This window comes from Thalassophryne amazonica, chromosome 10, assembly GCF_902500255.1.
Source record: "Thalassophryne amazonica chromosome 10, fThaAma1.1, whole genome shotgun sequence".
NCBI lineage: Eukaryota > Metazoa > Chordata > Actinopteri > Batrachoidiformes > Batrachoididae > Thalassophryne > Thalassophryne amazonica.
The window spans coordinates 4,619,933-4,639,109 of NC_047112.1; the positions used below are offsets into that span (position 1 = coordinate 4,619,933).

The 19,177-nt window shown below is 41.1% G+C and overlaps 1 protein-coding gene across 1 annotated transcript in view; it reads left to right on the plus strand.

Annotated features, from left to right (window-relative positions):
* Window positions 1–19,177, plus strand: part of pomgnt1 (protein O-linked mannose N-acetylglucosaminyltransferase 1 (beta 1,2-)) — a 63,167-nt gene that overhangs the window by 42,551 nt on the left and 1,439 nt on the right. Inside the window, exons 14-21 of the mRNA XM_034179334.1 lie at window positions 8,339–8,397; window positions 10,789–10,861; window positions 12,707–12,835; window positions 14,730–14,855; window positions 14,986–15,050; window positions 15,140–15,184; window positions 17,558–17,693; window positions 18,769–18,878. Coding sequence (XP_034035225.1) covers window positions 8,339–8,397; window positions 10,789–10,861; window positions 12,707–12,835; window positions 14,730–14,855; window positions 14,986–15,050; window positions 15,140–15,184; window positions 17,558–17,693; window positions 18,769–18,878 — 743 coding nt within the window. The remainder of the gene's footprint in view (window positions 1–8,338; window positions 8,398–10,788; window positions 10,862–12,706; window positions 12,836–14,729; window positions 14,856–14,985; window positions 15,051–15,139; window positions 15,185–17,557; window positions 17,694–18,768; window positions 18,879–19,177) is intronic.

The window sequence follows — 19,177 nt, forward strand, 5'->3', positions numbered from 1 at the left end:
TTATTCCTCGGCCTCCTTTAGCAGTAACGGTACTTGTAATAAGTGTAGCTTATTCGTAGCTTTGGAGGCCAGGCTGGGCGAATTGGAGACTCGGCTCCGCACCGTGGAAAATTCTACAGTTAGCCAGGCCCCTGTAGTCGGTGCGGACCAAGGTAGCTTAGCCGCCGTTAGTTCCCCCCTGGCAGATCCCGAGCAGCCGGGAAAGCAGGCTGACTGGGTGACTGTGAGGAGGAAGCGTAGCCCTAAACAGAAGCCCCGTGTACACCGCCAACCCGTTCACATCTCTAACCGTTTTTCCCCACTCGACGACACACCCGCCGAGGATCAAACTCTGGTTATTGGCGACTCTGTTTTGAGAAATGTGAAGTTAGCGACACCAGCAACCATAGTCAGTTGTCTTCCGGGGGCCAGAGCAGGCGACATTGAAGGAAATTTGAAACTGCTGGCTAAGGCTAAGCGTAAATTTGGTAAGATTGTAATTCACGTCGGCAGTAATGACACCCGGTTACGCCAATCGGAGGTCACTAAAATTAACATTAAATCGGTGTGTAACTTTGCAAAAACAATGTCGGACTCTGTAGTTTTCTCTGGGCCCCTCCCCAATCGGACCGGGAGTGACATGTTTAGCCGCATGTTCTCCTTGAATTGCTGGCTGTCTGAGTGGTGTCCAAAAAATGAGGTGGGCTTCATAGATAATTGGCAAAGCTTCTGGGGAAAACCTGGTCTTGTTAGGAGAGACGGCATCCATCCCACTTTGGATGGAGCAGCTCTCATTTCTAGAAATCTGGCCAATTTTCTTAAATCCTCCAAACCGTGACTATCCAGGGTTGGGACCAGGAAGCAGAGTTGTAGTCTTACACACCTCTCTGCAGCTTCTCTCCCCCTGCCATCCCCTCATTACCTCATCCCCGTAGAGACGGTGCCTGCTCCCAGACTACCAATAACCAGCAAAAATCTATTTAAGCATAAAAATTCAAAAAGAAAAAATAATATAGCACCTTCAACTGCACCACAGACTAAAACAGTTAAATGTGGTCTATTAAACATTAGGTCTCTCTCTTCTAAGTCCCTGTTGGTAAATGATATAATAATTGATCAACATATTGATTTATTCTGCCTAACAGAAACCTGGTTACAGCAGGATGAATATGTTAGTTTAAATGAGTCAACACCCCCGAGTCACACTAACTGTCAGAATGCTCGTAGCACGGGCCGGGGCGGAGGATTAGCAGCAATCTTCCATTCCAGCTTATTAATTAATCAAAAACCCAGACAGAGCTTTAATTCATTTGAAAGCTTGTCTCTTAGTCTTGTCCATCCAAATTGGAAGTCCCAAAAACCAGTTTTATTTGTTATTATCTATCGTCCACCTGGTCGTTACTGTGAGTTTCTCTGTGAATTTTCAGACCTTTTGTCTGACTTAGTGCTTAGCTCAGATAAGATAATTATAGTGGGCGATTTTAACATCCACACAGATGCTGAGAATGACAGCCTCAACACTGCATTTAATCTATTATTAGACTCTATTGGCTTTGCTCAAAAAGTAAATGAGTCCACCCACCACTTTAATCATATCTTAGATCTTGTTCTGACTTATGGTATGGAAATAGAAGACTTAACAGTATTCCCTGAAAACTCCCTTCTGTCTGATCATTTCTTAATAACATTTACATTTACTCTGATGGACTACCCAGCAGTAGGGTATAAGTTTCATTACACTAGAAGTCTTTCAGAAAGCGCTGTAACTAGGTTTAAGGATATGATTCCTTCTTTATGTTCTCTAATGCCATATACCAACACAGTGCAGAGTAGCTACCTAAACTCTGTAAGGGAGATAGAGTATCTTGTCAATAGTTTTACATCCTCATTGAAGACAACTTTGGATGCTGTAGCTCCTCTGAAAAAGAGAGCTTTAAATCAGAAGTGTCTGACTCCGTGGTATAACTCACAAACTCGTAGCTTAAAGCAGATAACCCGTAAGTTGGAGAGGAAATGGCGTCTCACTAATTTAGAAGATCTTCACTTAGCCTGGAAAAAGAGTCTGTTGCTCTATAAAAAAGCCCTCCGTAAAGCTAGGACATCTTTCTACTCATCACTAATTGAAGAAAATAAGAACAACCCCAGGTTTCTTTTCAGCACTGTAGCCAGGCTGACAAAGAGTCAGAGCTCTATTGAGCTGAGTATTCCATTAACTTTAACTAGTAATGACTTCATGACTTTCTTTGCTAACAAAATTTTAACTATTAGAGAAAAAATTACTCATAACCATCCCAAAGACGTATCGTTATCTTTGGCTGCTTTCAGTGATGCCGGTATTTGGTTAGACTCTTTCTCTCCGATTGTTCTGTCTGAGTTATTTTCATTAGTTACTTCATCCAAACCATCAACATGTTTATTAGACCCCATTCCTACCAGGCTGCTCAAGGAAGCCCTACCATTATTTAATGCTTCGATCTTAAATATGATCAATCTATCTTTGTTAGTTGGCTATGTACCACAGGCTTTTAAGGTGGCAGTAATTAAACCATTACTTAAAAAGCCATCACTTGACCCAGCTATCTTAGCTAATTATAGGCCAATCTCCAACCTTCCTTTTCTCTCAAAAATTCTTGAAAGGGTAGTTGTAAAACAGCTAACTGATCATCTGCAGAGGAATGGTCTATTTGAAGAGTTTCAGTCAGGTTTTAGGATTCATCATAGTACAGAAACAGCATTAGTGAAGGTTACAAATGATCTTCTTATGGCCTCGGACAGTGGACTCATCTCTGTGCTTGTTCTGTTAGACCTCAGTGCTGCTTTTGATACTGTTGACCATAAAATTTTATTACAGAGATTAGAGCATGCCATAGGTATTAAAGGCACTGCGCTGCGGTGGTTTGAATCATATTTGTCTAATAGATTACAATTTGTTCATGTAAATGGGGAATCTTCTTCACAGACTAAAGTTAATTATGGAGTTCCACAAGGTTCTGTGCTAGGACCAATTTTATTCACTTTATACATGCTTCCCTTAGGCAGTATTATTAGACGGTATTGCTTAAATTTTCATTGTTACGCAGATGATACCCAGCTTTATCTATCCATGAAGCCAGAGGACACACACCAATTAGCTAAACTGCAGGATTGTCTTACAGACATAAAGACATGGATGACCTCTAATTTCCTGCTTTTAAACTCAGATAAAACTGAAGTTATTGTACTTGGCCCCACAAATCTTAGAAACATGGTGTCTAACCAGATCCTTACTCTGGATGGCATTACCCTGACCTCTAGTAATACTGTGAGAAATCTTGGAGTCATTTTTGATCAGGATATGTCATTCAAAGCGCATATTAAACAAATATGTAGGACTGCTTTTTTGCATTTACGCAATATCTCTAAAATCAGAAAGGTCTTGTCTCAGAGTGATGCTGAAAAACTAATTCATGCATTTATTTCCTCTAGGCTGGACTATTGTAATTCATTATTATCAGGTTGTCCTAAAAGTTCCCTAAAAAGCCTTCAGTTAATTCAAAATGCTGCAGCTAGAGTACTGACGGGGACTAGAAGGAGAGAGCATATCTCACCCATATTGGCCTCTCTTCATTGGCTTCCTGTTAATTCTAGAATAGAATTTAAAATTCTTCTTCTTACTTATAAGGTTTTGAATAATCAGGTCCCATCTTATCTTAGGGACCTCGTAGTACCATATCACCCCAATAGAGCGCTTCGCTCTCAGACTGCAGGCTTACTTGTAGTTCCTAGGGTTTGTAAGAGTAGAATGGGAGGCAGAGCCTTCAGCTTTCAGGCTCCTCTCCTGTGGAACCAGCTCCCAATTCAGATCAGGGAGACAGACACCCTCTCTACTTTTAAGATTAGGCTTAAAACTTTCCTTTTTGCTAAAGCTTATGGTTAGGGCTGGATCAGGTGACCCTGAACCATCCCTTAGTTATGCTGCTATAGACGTAGACTGCTGGGGGGTTCCCATGATGCACTGTTTCTTTCTCTTTTTGCTCTGTATGCACCACTCTGCATTTAATCATTAGTGATCGATCTCTGCTCCCCTCCACAGCATGTCTTTTTCCTGGTTCTCTCCCTCAGCCCCAACCAGTCCCAGCAGAAGACTGCCCCTCCCTGAGCCTGGTTCTGCTGGAGGTTTCTTCCTGTAAAAAGGGAGTTTTTCCTTCCCACTGTAGCCAAGTGCTTGCTCACAGGGGGTCGTTTTGACCGTTGGGGTTTTACATAATTATTGTATGGCCTTGCCTTACAATATAAAGCGCCTTTGGGCAACTGTTTGTTGTGATTTGGCGCTATATAAAAAAATTGATTGATTGAATTGATTGATTGATTGTCTTTGTAGCCTATAGTGATTTTTCACAAAGCATTTGATTGAGTTGATCTGACTGGGGCATCGTGAGAATTCGTCGGATCGCCAAGAAGATACTGGACATCACAGCCAGCCTGGACACAGATACCTGCTGTGCTGTGTCCTGTGGAAGCAGTGTTGAGTGTTCCTCAGGGATGTGTTCTGGCTCTTACACTGTTCAGTGCTTGCATGGACTGGGTGTTGGGTCGGGTGTCACTAGGGTGCTTTTATTGGTGAGGAAAGTTTTACTGGCTTTGACTTTGTGGACGATGCTGTGATCTTTGTGGAATCAATGGATGTGCTGATTGCAGCACTGGATGAGCTGAGTGAGGAATCAGAGGGTCTGGGTTTGTGATCATCCTGGATCAAGCACCTTGACACTTGCACAAATTTGATTCCCATGTGAAGAAAATGTAGAAATGTTGAAAACTTCTGGCACGCATTAATTTCGTGAACTAACGTGAACATTGCACAACCTATTCAAAACCACTGTGTCAATGCATTTATGACAAGATGTTACATCTATAATAAACATAATATGACAGATACATTATTTAACTCATAAAAAGGAATGAAAATGCAACTGTTTTACCATCCATTAATATTTATTATAAAATAATTACCTGTTTTTATCAGTCTTTTTATTGTTTTTTTTCTTTCGCTCTCTCACACACACAAAAAAGACATCACAAACTTAAAATAACCCTCCCACCCATTCTAAACCAGATCACACACTGATTTTTTTTTTTTTTTTTTTTTTTTTTTTTTTTTTTTAAGTTGAACACGCATTTAAATAAAGACAAACACAATCTTGGATATATTGACATGTATCACAAAACCAAATAGTATTTAAACTAAAATATCTGCAGACAAATTCTCAAAATAAGATTAAAAAAAAAAAGGCTGCCATGTATCAAAATAAACCTTAACAGACCCTTTAACAGTGTATCTGATCTTCTCCAAATTAATGTGATCCATGACGTCTCTCATCCACTGACCGTATGAAGGTGGATGTGGATCCTTCCATCGGCAGAGGACGAGTCTCCTGGTCAACAGGGAGCAAAACGCAATCAAAGCCTTTTTGATTTTTACTGAATGAGGCCTCCAGAGGAACAGAGACGTCAGTGGGGAGGAATGGACTGACCCACCACAGACTGCAGAAAATGTGTTCAAAACAGACGGCCAATAACAGTGTCGTCCTGGACAAGTCCAGAATGTGTGAAACAGTGAGGCTGGGGTCTGTCTGCAGGCTGGGTCCAGGTCAGCTTTAATCTTTGACGGTTTGTCCTCAGACCAGTGCAGACAATGGAGGACTTTAAACCAAAGTACAGAATGTCTTAGACAAATTGAAGATGAACAAAATGTTCTCGATGATGTTTCCCCAAAGTGAGTCTGATATGGATTCATCCAAATCCAGTTCCCATTTGTGTTTGTCCCAAACGTGTCTCATGGTGACGGCTCAGCAGTGAGTAAATCCTGCCGAGTGTCCGTTTTGAAGACGTTTTACACTCCAGAATCAAATCCACCAGGTTTTTTGAGTGGCAGAGAGGAAAACTAACAGAGTTTCACCTCACGAACTGTCTAACTTGGAGATATTTGGAGATCAAATTTCTGTACGAGCTGTTCATATGAAGCAAAAATGTTATCTACTTAAAGATCATCAAGTGAATGTGCACCTTTAAGGTCCAACTATTTAAGGCTGCATCGGTCAAAGACGGAACAAATGTGATTATTTGACAGTGGAGCAGAAAACAGTAGATCTGTAGAATGACATGAGCTCCTAAACTGATTCCAGATCTTCAGTGTGAGTAACAACATGGTTGCAGGTACAGCTTGATTTGTACATGGTAACTGAGAGCAGAGTAAAGCAGATGAAGAGCTGGATGTGATCCAGGACTTTTCCAGAGCCACCCAAGTGGAGAGATTGTCTGTTTTTAACCAGTATAGTCAGGCTCTAATATCAGCTGCCCAGTAATAAAACATGAAATTAGGCAGTGACACGCCAGCGAGGCTATGAGGCAGCTGTCACATCTTTTTGCCAATTCAGGGGTGTTTTTTTTTTTATTTCAAATGAAAGTGGACAGCTGGCTATTCAAATTGGAAAGAATCATTTTGTCAAAAATATTGGCAAACTCTGAAACAAATACAAAAATTTAGGTAATATTGTCATTTTAATTTAATTAATTCTACCCCCAAGAGAAAGAGGAAGAGTTTCCCACCTGGTAATATCATGTTTGAGATTTGCCAACAGAGGTAAACAGTTAGCCTTATAAAGCTCCTTAAAGTCATGTTACCAAAATGCCAAGGTATTTAATTTTTTGGGGGCTAATTTTAAATGGGACCTGACCCTCATGTTTTGCATTTGAAGTAGTCACAGACATAAGCTCACTTTTCTGAAGATTAACTTTGCAACCAGATACTTGCCCAAATTGTTTAAGTAAAGCAAGTGTTTAATAATAAAGAGAGGATGTGAGATGTATAAGAGGGTGTCATCTGCATAAATAATGACCTTTAAGACCAGATTCCAAATGCGTTCTCCTCTGCACTACGCGCACGAGAACCTGCAGCTGTAGATGATTTCTCTGTAATTCTGGGAGCGATGAGAAAATGGTTTCATCAGCCAGGTTGTAAGAGCAAATGCGTCATCAGCTATGAAATGATTATTTTATATAGCCTGGCGTCCAGCAGGGTCACATTGGCACAACGTTTCTGTGCAGGCTCTCAGTTGTCCAGGTGGTTTCCATAGTAGAGAAGCTTGAATCTTCGACTGGACTGGGTTGCTTGACACGAGGACGTTTCGCTTGAAGCGCGACGAATTGCACAGCAGTGTGGGGATCACGTTTGTGCAACTCTCAAGGCACCTTAAGATTCCGGCTTGTAAGGACTTTCTGGACTCGTCCATCAGAAGTTTCTCTGTATGTGGCGTACGTGTTGAACTTGTAGAGGCATCCACTGAGGTCAGCAGGGGACGTTCATGTCTCTGGATCCTCAACCTTTGACATCCAGAAACACCTGTGAAGAACCTATGGAGTCATGAGGTCAGAGGTGTTTGGTGATGCTGATGTCATTGCAGGAGAATGAAGGTTCAAGACTTTATGGTCCTGGTGCTTCCTGTCGTACTGTCTGGTTCTCAGACTTGGACTCTAACCAGTGACATAAGGTGACAACTGGATGTCTTTGGTCTCTGTGGAGGATCGTTGGGTACCACTGCAATGACTTTGTCACTTTGCACGTAGCACTTGTCACTTTAATACAGTACCTTTGCACCTCAACACCCACCATCAACTCTTTTGGTTCCTCCACCTGTCGGCTGCTTATTAACTATCAATTATTGCTACTTGGAATTTGTAAATATTTGTATGTATATTCTGTTTTAATTGTTTTTCTGTTATGGTTAATTTTGGTATGTTGTGTGTTCTTAGTCTGTCTCTGTTACTGAGACTATGGATGGAAATTAGCATCCTGCTATAATCCATCATATTTACATGTAATTATGTTCATTAATATGCACTGTCCCATTTTAAATAAACATAAAAACGAGCGGATGAGGAGGATCACCTGCATTGTGACAGAACATCAGCTATCACATTTTGTCCATGTGGTCTGTTTCTCTGGTCATGATCCAGTACACAGGTGTGATGTGGACCTCAGTGGCTAAAGAAGACCAAGGACACGCCCGCATTTCACCTGACTGTGTCAGGTAGATTGGTACTTTTAGAGAGGTCTGGCTGAACTGGCCATCCAAGACTCAAGATGGTTCCATAGTCTTGTGGATGTGACAAAGTCCGGCACCAGCATATGCTCCCGAACTTGACTTGTCCTGTACTCCATACGTTTGCATAGAACAGATGAACGTCTAACGTAGAACAAAAACTGAGCGGGGTCGAGTCTCCGACATTCTGTTGCTAAACTCAAGACTTTCTCTGGTTCATCTGCAAACTTGTTTCTAAACCATATCCAGTACTGATCCGGACTCTTAACTGTTTCCATCAGGACGCAGACTTTGCCATCGTCCTGGAGGAAGACCTGGACATTTCCATTGACTTTTTCAGGTACGTCACTCAGTGGAGGGGCTGTAACTGCTCTACCTGGCCAGAAGGTGGCAGTGTTTTCCTGCACACTCCTGCCAACCTCTCTTTCTGTACATGTCTCTGTCTCTCAGGAATATATAAATAAGTCTGTGCTTGTTATTTGTACCCTGGTGTTGATTGCAGATTAAGTTGTGGTCACTCCTGACCACTAGAGGTCAGCAGAGCCACACTGATGAGTACTTTAACCTAACATAGCCTGACAACCGGCCCTGAGTTGGGCCAGATACTGGCCTCTATTTTGGAGTGGGATTCTCACTCCTAAATGACCAATAGGAGAGCAGTGCTCGTGCCACTTCGAAGTGAGGCTGACGTCAGCATCTCGGCCGCCAACCAATCACAGGCTAAGACAGAGAAGCCAGTATCTGGCCCAATTCAGGGCTGGTGTCGCTGACCTAAAAATCGGTCCGCTTTTGCTTCTGCGCATGCGTCATTAGCCTCGGTTCACAGATTAACACCTGGTTTCTGCCTAATACTGCCTCCAGTCATCATCTGTCTCAGCGACAGATCTCTGAAGCTTTGAATATCTGAAGCAACAATCATTGCCACATAAATTCAGCATTATTTCATCATAAAAGATGGAGGAAGCGATCAGAGTGCCGCGGCTAAACGAGATGCTAGCTGATGCGTTCACTGTGCGTCTGTCGTTTCAAACTGTCATGGAATTTCATCAGTTTCTGCTTAAAATGGCCTTGTTTCTGCTTCAAACTGACTTTAGAATGAATTAAGAGGTTTTACTTTTATCATCTGATGGTTAATGAGCCCATTAATCCTTTTGATTGCTTTGGGTGTAGAGACTCCGTCTCAGATGTGCTGCTGTGGTCTGAAAAGATGCATGTGCAGTTGCAAAAGGCGGACCGATGTTTAGGGGTGGACCGTTCAGTAGTGATGGGATGATGATACCTCGAGGAGTGTATTGACACACTACACAAACTGTGTCGGCACTGTGTTGGTCGCTCAATAGTGCCCCTGCAGTAGTTATAAAATCATTGCAGGTAAATAAAATGAAAATAAGATGGAAAAACTAACATGCTGCAAACCCAACATCAGCCTGTGAAATATTTAATCGCCAGTCCTCTATTTAAAATATGATCTCATCATTGCATAATCTCATGTGCTTAATTTGTGTGTCGAGTTAAGCTGTTCATGAGAAGAGTTTAAAATTTGCTTAAAACCTTGTTTGTGTAAATGCTAAACTGAGTTGGTTTGTAAAATATAGCAAATATGTCTGTAATAAAATTCAGAGTTAAAATTTGTAACTTGTGTATGGAAATTTTTAACTTAAGTGTTAAAGCATATGAAATAAAAGACTAAAAATAGATTAATTTATGTATTTTTATTGAGGATCAAAGGTTTCTGAAGTGTCTTTGCTCCAAGGTGATTTCTCCTCTTACACACCAGTTCCCCTGCCTCAGAAAAAACTCTTTCACAGGATACAGATGAAGATGGTGAGCAGAAACATTTCAGTGTGAGTTGATAAAGGTGTGGATATGTTTGCTGGTTATTCTTCCAGTATTGTAAAGGAGTACAAACATATCTAATTGGAAAAATAACAGCAAACAAAGATTTACCTTATTTGGCGTCAAAAGATCAAAATTATTCCAGACTGGGGAAACGTCTTTGAACGATCCATGAAGTCAGTGGAACAAGGTGAGGGCAAGAAAAACTCCATCCAACAAATCCGCAGCATGTCGATACAGTTTGTTTCCTTATAAACACAGTTTGGCACGGCGCAGCCGAATGACACAGTTCCTGTATCGGTCACATGATTTTTTCTTTTTTTTTTTTCTTTCTTAAAGCAATACACGCACCGATACGGTGTTTCACTCTTGTGTGCTCGGCACAGTGTTGACGCACCAGTGTTGTTTATCCCATCGCCACCGGTTGTCGGGCTAAACCTAACAGGGCTGTTTAATGTTGTCCTCCACATTTTACTCTGCTGTCACTCAGTAGACGTGTGTTTTTAAACTTGTGAGAAGTTTGACCATGTGACATCAGTGATAAAGCCAATATTTGGTGTTTAAACATGTTTTTTCCCCAGAGTGTTAAATCAAGTTTGTCTGTTTAATAGGATTACCCCAAAAAGTTTTCATCTGATTAATTTCACCAAGAGGGTTAAAAAAAAAAAAAAAAAACTCTTAACAGCCCGTGTGTGAATTCTGGATCTTGATTTTGTTTTTATTATTACCTTTTTGTGATGTGAGATGTGATTGTGACACTTTGAACTTTTATGACATAACAAAGGTGTGTTTACAGATAAAATGAACGTTCAGACTGGAAACATGTTTTTCTTTCATCCAGTGACTGTTTGAGTGTCTGCTTTTTGAAACACTGATGTTTGTCTTGTTGCTGCAGTTTTTTGAGTCAGACGATCCACCTGCTGAACGAGGACGACAGTCTGTACTGTATCTCAGCCTGGAACGACCAGGTGAGGCTTTTTGTTTTCCATGTTTGAATTTTTTCCATTGTAGTCTGTTAAATTGGTCTTTGTTGTTGTTGGAATCAGTGTTCGCAGTCTTGAGGCTGGGTTTTTTTTATTTTTTTTTATTTTTGGTGTCTTGGCCTCGGCATCATCCGGACCTGAAGAATAGCACAGTCCAGTTTGAGGCTGCTCATTTTTATCCTTTTAACCTTTTTTTTTTTTTTTTTTTTTTTTTTTGTGCCATTTACTTCTCACCAAATAGAAAAGTGCCCATCATGGTAACTTTACTCATACAGTGCTCTGCATGCTCAGTGCTTGATTGCTTTGTTTTATAGTCACCACAGTACTACACACTATACTACATCTACAAGTACTGATGTGCAATAATCTCCTGACACGGCCCTGTAACTATGCAAACATTATGTTCCTTTGCCCAGGCAATGTGTTAATGTCTGTTACACCATGAAAGTACACTAAAGATTATAGGACTGCGTCTGACTCACTTGGCTGTAGGTTGAAATTATGCACAAGTCTATGAGAACAGGCCGCGGCAACTACAACAGACTTTTGTCAGTGCCCTGCCTTCTTGGCCATCTCACTCTTGGAAAAGAGATTTTTCATCTCAGTGAGGATTTTACCTGATTAAATAAAGGATATATATATGATCCTCTGTCTCTGAAACCCTGGACTCAACTCGGTCTTGGCCTTGGGGTAGATGGACCTGACTCCATCACTGGTTAGTTTTGGCTAAGCAGTGGGTCACTCCTCTGATTCTGGTCTGCTTGAGGTTTCTTCCTCAAAAAAACAGTCTGAGGGAGGTTTTCTGAACCACTGTCTCCTCTGTGCTTGTACAGGGTGTTTGTACGTTTAGACTTTCCTCTTCTGAAGCGTCTTGGGGGCGACTTATGTTGTGATTTGGCACCATATAAATTAATTTAATTATATATTCCTTCTGATGAGCGTGCACACAAAATGTATGAAGAATATGAGCGGTTTATAAGACTGTTCTGGCGTTGTGCCTGTTGCCTTCATGTGACTCGTTCTGTAAGTCAGTGAATTCCTGAAGCTCTTAAAAAAAAAAAAAAAATCTGTTTTATGTAAACGTGCATCTCACAGGAACTGAAGCTGCGTTTGGTTCCAGGACAAACGCTGCAGTAAGTCTGATACTTGGTGTTCTTGGTGTGTACTTTTCTCATATGTGTGTTGCGTAAACGTCGTCTGTAAGTCCGACCACGCTGGCAGCGGCCTGGATGACCGTCGGCGTGATGGCGGCTGATCGGGTTCTCCTCGACCTCCGGCAGCAACTTACCTTCACAGATTATTTCCTTTTCTTCTAAGTATTATTCCGTGGAGACGCTCGCTGCTCAGAATGAAGAGAGTGAAAACTGATCGTTTGTCTTCAGATTGCTGAACCGCTGATGGGAGAGTCTGAGTCAGTGGTTCCAGAAAAGACCATGCAGGTGGATTAACACCGGTTAGAGCAGAACAGTACCTCCTGCTACAGAAGGACAGTCTAGTTTTTTTTTTTTTTTTGTTCCCACCACACGCAGATCGCACCATTGTCTAATGAAAACATTAGATTGTAGTGTCTGTATTAATGATTTTATCTTCATCAGCAGGACTTTTGTTCTGCACACAACATTGTGATTATTTCGGCAAATGTGTCAATCACTTTGCTTGTGAACACTGACTTTCTCGCGTTCAATGTTTCATCTGGAAAGTTGCACACTTGCACTTTACTAACTCATTAGTTGCCATAGTAACTTGAGATGACTAACCACTATGTGTTTTTTAGTATTTTAACGTTTGTGTAAGGTGGTGTTTCCTGCAGTGTTTATTGTTGTTGTTCAGGGCTACGAGCACACGGCGGAGGACCCGGCTCTGCTGTACCGCGTGGAGACCATGCCCGGCCTCGGCTGGGTGCTGAAGAAGAGTCTCTACAAAGATGAGCTGGAACCAAAGTGGCCCACGCCTGAGAAGGTAGAGAGCTCAGCCCACACTTTGTCTCACCTGTTCCATCTGATATTATTTAATTTTTCATGCTGTTTGGTCAGTTATGTGTTGAGTTCATCATAACCAGCTTTAGATCGCAGCTCCACATCCTCATCTGTTTGTAAGATTTGGTTCAAATCTCAGCGCAGCACTTTTTAAAAATATAAACGCCTTAATATTTTTCTGTCATAATGTCTTGTATTTGTCATTTCAGTTTTTCCTTTTAGTAAAATCACACAGTTTGTTCTTCAGTCCAGTTTGATTGAACAAAGCTCTGTATTCTGCAGAGTTTGTGTTTGTGCTGAAAACCTTTGCACCATGACGTCTTTAGTCAAAAGGATCTCTGACAGAATTGCTCAGATTGTTGTGATTTTAATCCATGGTCACACAGCGTGGCCCTGTGGTTATACTCCTGAATGTAGTAGCTGTTAAACGCAGCTCAGCTTCTTGTCTTGCAGCCTGTTTGTCGTGATTTATGGCAGCATTAATTGTGTTTTTCTCGTTGATCTAGCGGCCTGCAGCTCGTCTGTTTTACTTGAATCCTGTATTGTCTCAGTAGTGCAGCAGATCAGAATATTTACAGAGGAATCCTTCAAATGGTGACACAAACACCAAATTTGGCACACATACTCCTTAGACATTATTCTTTTGGAAAAGCAGTGTCCACTTGAATGTTCGAGGCAGCCAGGTAGGGGTCAACTGAAGAATGACACAGGGGTCAAAATTTAAAACTGCTCCAATCATATTCAAAACTACATCACATTATTTGTTTGATCTTAAAGATTTCAAAAAGTAGTTTGGTCTGTCTGTGACTGAATGGTATGAGGTAAAAACGGCAAGAATAGTGACAAAGGTCAATTTCAGTTTGTACAGGGGTCAAAAATTAAAGTTGTTCCAGTTTGATTTAAAAAAAAAGTGCTAAATTATTGGCTGAGCAAATAGAGTTGTACAAAGGAATAGTTCGCACCATCTGTCATGCTCAGTTATCATGTTACAGGGTAACATATGTCACATATCATTGAATCCAATGGATGTCGACCTTGTTTGACCTTTACTGTGGACACCAAACAACACATGGTCAAAACTATTTATTAACCTTAGTAGCTCAAACAATAATTTGCATTTTTTAACCAAACATGGAGTAACTTTAACTTTTGACCCCTGTACAAACTGAAACTGACCTTTGTCACCATTCTTGCTGTTTCATCCCATAACTCCAGAACATTCAGTCACAGGTAGTCCAAATTATACCTTTTGAATTTTTTTTTTTTTATGATGAGACAAATAAAGGATTGCTAACAGTGTAAGGTTAATAATTCATTTATTATATGGTTGTTGGGAGCTGTGTTTTCATCTTGTTTGTCCACTTTGAGCTCGTTTGCTGTTAATTCCTCCAGTTCAGATTCAGAGAACCAGAGAATAGTTCTCTCTGTCACTCATAATTTCTTTGTTTGCTATTGATGTTTTATTTCACAGCATGAAAATTGTAAACAAAGTTGTAATTTTGACACACAATTACCGGTCTGATAATGGGAAAATATGAGGCCAGAAAACAGCCAATCAGAGCCCGTGTACTCTTGTAGCCATATTATAATAAGGTGTTGTTTTCAGTATGATTGGAGCATTTTTAAATTTTGACCCCTGTGTTAATTCTTCAGTTGACCCCTACCTGGCCACCTGTTCACAATTTTCAAGTGGACACTCGGCCTTTTCAAAAGGGTAAAAGGAGTATTTGTCCCAAATTTGGTGTTTGCATCACCATTTGAAGTATTTCTGTTTTCAGTTATCCGCTGCACTAAAGGGACTGAGTTGATTCTCAGTGACCTTTGGTCACAGTGCTGTAACTGCCCTCTTTGTTTTGTCTTGTTTTTTGGTGATCTAGTTGTGGGACTGGGACATGTGGATGCGGATGCCCGAACAGAGAAAAGGTCGCGAGTGCATCATCCCCGATGTGTCGCGTTCCTACCACTTTGGCATCATTGGACTCAACATGAACGGATATTTCCACGTAAGGCTTTCTAGAATTTGAACGAAAATCACTTCAGTTGTTTCTCAGCCACAAATCTGGAGTCATTTCATCGTATCTCTAAAGACAAACTGATTTTAATTGTTTGATTGTTTTTGGATCCGTCCTGCAGGAGGTTTACTTCAAGAAACACAAGTTCAACACGGTTCCTAATGTGCAACTGAAGAACGTTGACAGGTGGAACTCCAGATGTGATGATTTGTCAGGTAGAACAACGTCCAGAAAACAAGACAACAGTCTGAATGTTTTTCTGCGTTTCTTCTCAGCTTAAAGAAAGATTCTTATGAAGCCGAGATCCACAACCTACTGAAGTGAGTGACTCCAACAGTGAAAATCACCAAAATCACTTTTTTTTTTTTTTTTTATTCAGTTTGCATTTTTCATTTAAAATTTTCTATCAGGTTCAAGCTTTTTGCAAAATTTCTGGAAGTCTTCATTAGTTTTTGAATATCAGCATCAGTCTAGCTAACGATTAGACAGCTGTGGAGGAAAAAAAAAACCCAGCAACTGTTTCTTTGTTTTGAAATGAACCGTTTCATTCAAATCCCAAATATTTTCTTAAGTACTGCAAAACTTTAAAAAAGGAATATGTAGTCAGATTTCAGATGCTTTAACCAGTACATGTGATTATTTATTATAATCTAAAAAGGGGATGAGTGTAATATGTGAATTTTGTCAAGTAAACTCAAGTTGGATATTTACTCCATACACTTAAAAAAAAAAAAAAAAAAAGACCTCAGTCTAAAACAAAATAAAACAAAGAAAAAAAATACTCCTTAAAAATAATGACACCCCCCCACCCCAAAAAAAACCCTAATAAGTGTGCAACAAACTAAATCCTAAAGTTGTGACCCTGAGCTGTTTAAATAGAGCTCCAACTGTTCCTGTGCAGGGAGCAAAAGAACCAAATCAACCAGAACTGGTTTAGGTGGACAGAAAGAACAGTGAAGCCACACCCACATTTCAAAGTATCACACAGTAGCAAAAATGTTACGTTCCAAAATATCAAGTTCACTAACTATAAAATATCTTCAATTTCCACAAAATGAGCTCTTTTCCTCTACGTTTGCATGGGGTTGGAAATTTGACCTTACACTCTGACCCTGAGCCGGGACTGACCTGAGCCAAAATCAGCTCATTTCTTCCATCCATGTGCCCACTGAAACTGCCACGTTTGCATCCCTAAGTATCTTCCTGAGGGCCCCTTCACACATAGTGCGAAGTTTGGTTGATAACAGCATGAAACAGTTCAAAATTAGCGCACCACGAAACATTGTGCCGACAGGTGGGCGAGCACGACCACGGTGCGATTATTCGTGCAGGCACCAGTGTCTTTTGAGCAGAAACACAGTGCCAGGTACAGCACATCGCACAACTTATGTGGAGTAAATAACAAATAAAACCAGCTGGTACCTGTGGGACCACATCGTGCCTCTTATGTAGGGGAGAAGAAGAAAAAAAAAAAAAAGCAACAAAAACAAAACACCACCCACAGGATTCGTACCTACACTTTACCAAGTGAGCTCCCATCACTGTCCTGTAAAAGGTGCTGAAATCTGCCTGACATCAGGAAGCACATGGACGTATTAAAAAAATAAAATAAATAAATAAATAAAACAGCACACCATATTCAAACATCACACTGTATTTAATCCCTCTTATCAAGCGGGCAGTACAAGTATAATCCATCTGTTCCTCTGGTGATGACCCATGGTCACTGACGTACAGTCATGAAATGACATGAATGAGAAGCAGCGTGCTCTGATGTCCACATCTACTGATGTGGTGCTCCAGTTGGCCGTGCGTGCGTCTTGTGGATGGCGCACCACAGCACAGACACCGCGTCATGTGGAACGTGGGTGACGTGACAGTCAGATCGCCTGCTGCATGTTCTGAGCTGATGGTCCATTTCAACCTGGGGGGTTGTCGGTGTACGCTCCGTGCGCGCTCTCGCTTGCTGCAGCTTGTCGCCACCACAGCGGTATGTTTTTGTTTATTTCCACGTAAATACGGCAATCAGACACACGCGCCTCACAGTGGACAGGTGTTAGTCCATGTATGTCCAAACACAGTAGGTGTTGTCTAGCTGGAATGTCCAGATCCACAGATTGTCACAGCTGCTTCTGTCGGAAGCCACGCCTCCTGTGAGTGGAGTGCACACAACCCACGTGTCAGTGTGTGTGTTTGTGTTTGCAAAGTCACACTCGTGGGGAACTTAGACAAATTTCACTGCGTGTATGACAGTGGTTGGCTGCAGTCTGTTGTCGTGCCAAGAGTGCAACTGGCCACACATTTTCTAAGTGCCATGCAAGCGGCATTAGATGTCCGTGCGTGTCACCTGGAATTTGGCCGGCACCTGCTGCAAGAGGGTCCAATGGGTTCGCACAGTGCACACTTTGTCTTTCAGTTGCTGGTGTGTGCAAATAGTTGTAGCAACAGGTGTACGAGGCATTAGAGGCAGGGACAATTCCACACGTTTTGCATGAAATTCCTGCTTCGTGTGCACGTCGACCAAACTCCACACTACGTGTGAAGGGGTGCTAAGATTCATACAAACACAAATGATCATAAGAGCACTTTCCTCCTGTGGTGGCACTAAAAACAGATCCTGTGTGATTGCTGAGAAAAACACAGGATTCAAATTCCAAACTAAAAAGACGTATAAATTGTGTAACTGTGTGAAGGGAGGCCAAGGTTCTGGACCACAGCAAGAACCCTTGTGAGGACTCCTTCCTGCCAGACTCTGAGGGGAAGGTCTACGTCATGTTCATTAAGATGGAGAGTGAGACCGACACGGTGACCTGGACCGAGCTTGCCAAGGTATGGAGCATGATCTGTGGAGCTCTAAAGAGTCCATAAAGCTCATTTTAAAGCTTTATAAAATTTTACATGGTATTAACACTGCCCCCTGATGGTCCAAAGTAATAACACATCCACAGACTAAAGGTGTCCCAAATGCTCGTTGGATACCATATTCTCCAGGCTGTTAGTCACACTCATTTATTTATTAATTATTAACTAGATTTGGATGTCTTGCAGCTTATATTCTAAAGCATCTTATATATGAAAAAATACTGCATTATCATCTGTAGCCACAAGATGACACCATCTACAAGTGTGACCAGCTGTTTCTGTATACTAAGTGAGGAACTATGATTCATGCTCCAGAGCAGAAGGCGGCAGTAATGTGCCATCTGGATGCCAGCCACTTTAAAACAGAATGATCTGAATGAGAGAGACATTCTGTGTCTTAGACAGTCATTTTAATAAATCATGCTCTCAAGCTGAAAGACCGCGCTCTGGAATAAAGACTATAACTTTAATACTACTCTGTACACTTGTTTGAACTGTGAGAAAGTAGGACAGCAACAAGCAGGACAACTAAGCTAAGGTTAGGCTATTATGTCTTACAAAGCAAATGTTAAATTTCATTGAACAGAGCGACTGAATGTTTTTCTCTGTGGGTCAAAGTAGCAGTTTACTCAGATTTATGTGGCTAGTACAATAACATTAATTATCCCATTTGCTTCTGCTCATTAATGCAATGCTTACTTTATAAATAAATAACACGCCCATTAAATTGATGTTGCTTCTTGTTTCATGGTGGTAGAATAAGTGTAACTTATAGACCCGTCCGTGCAACTTTTGTTATTTTTGTCTTCCTCTTCATGTCTCATTTTAGGACAGATGTGATTTATAGTCGGCAAAAATACTGTAATCAGTGGGAAAAGATTTTATAATTCTGCGTACGCAGCAGTAACTCTGACAGTCTGCTTTTCAGGAATAATTTTTTTGTTTTGTCTTTTTTATATACATGAAGTTGTTGATGCCGTGTTGCTCGCTGAGGGGGGAAGCGTGTTTTGTGGATGAACTCTGTGATTTGTGTCATTTTCAGTGCCTCCACATTTGGAATTTGGATGTGCGGGGATACCATCGAGGTCTGTGGCGACTCTTCAGGAAAAAAAATCATGTGCTGGTGGTCGCGGTGCCCATCTCCCCCTACTCGTAAGTGACACGCCCACTATTTTCTGTACTAATGCAAGTACAGTGAGACCAGCTGCGTTCAGCTCCACGCTCACGTTGGCGCTGTTTTCTGCCACGTCAACTGTATTTAACAGAATTTAGTCAGTTTTGAGAAGATTTTATTTGCTGAATGAGTTTCACAATAAAAGCATGTGTGTATGAAGCCAGCAGTGGAGCTTTACTGTGAACCCACAGAGTTTAACCATCGTTAGCTTTCGCTGCTAAATGTTAGATTTAGGTTTTCTTCAGCTGAAACTGAAGCATAGTCAGTATTTTTTTAT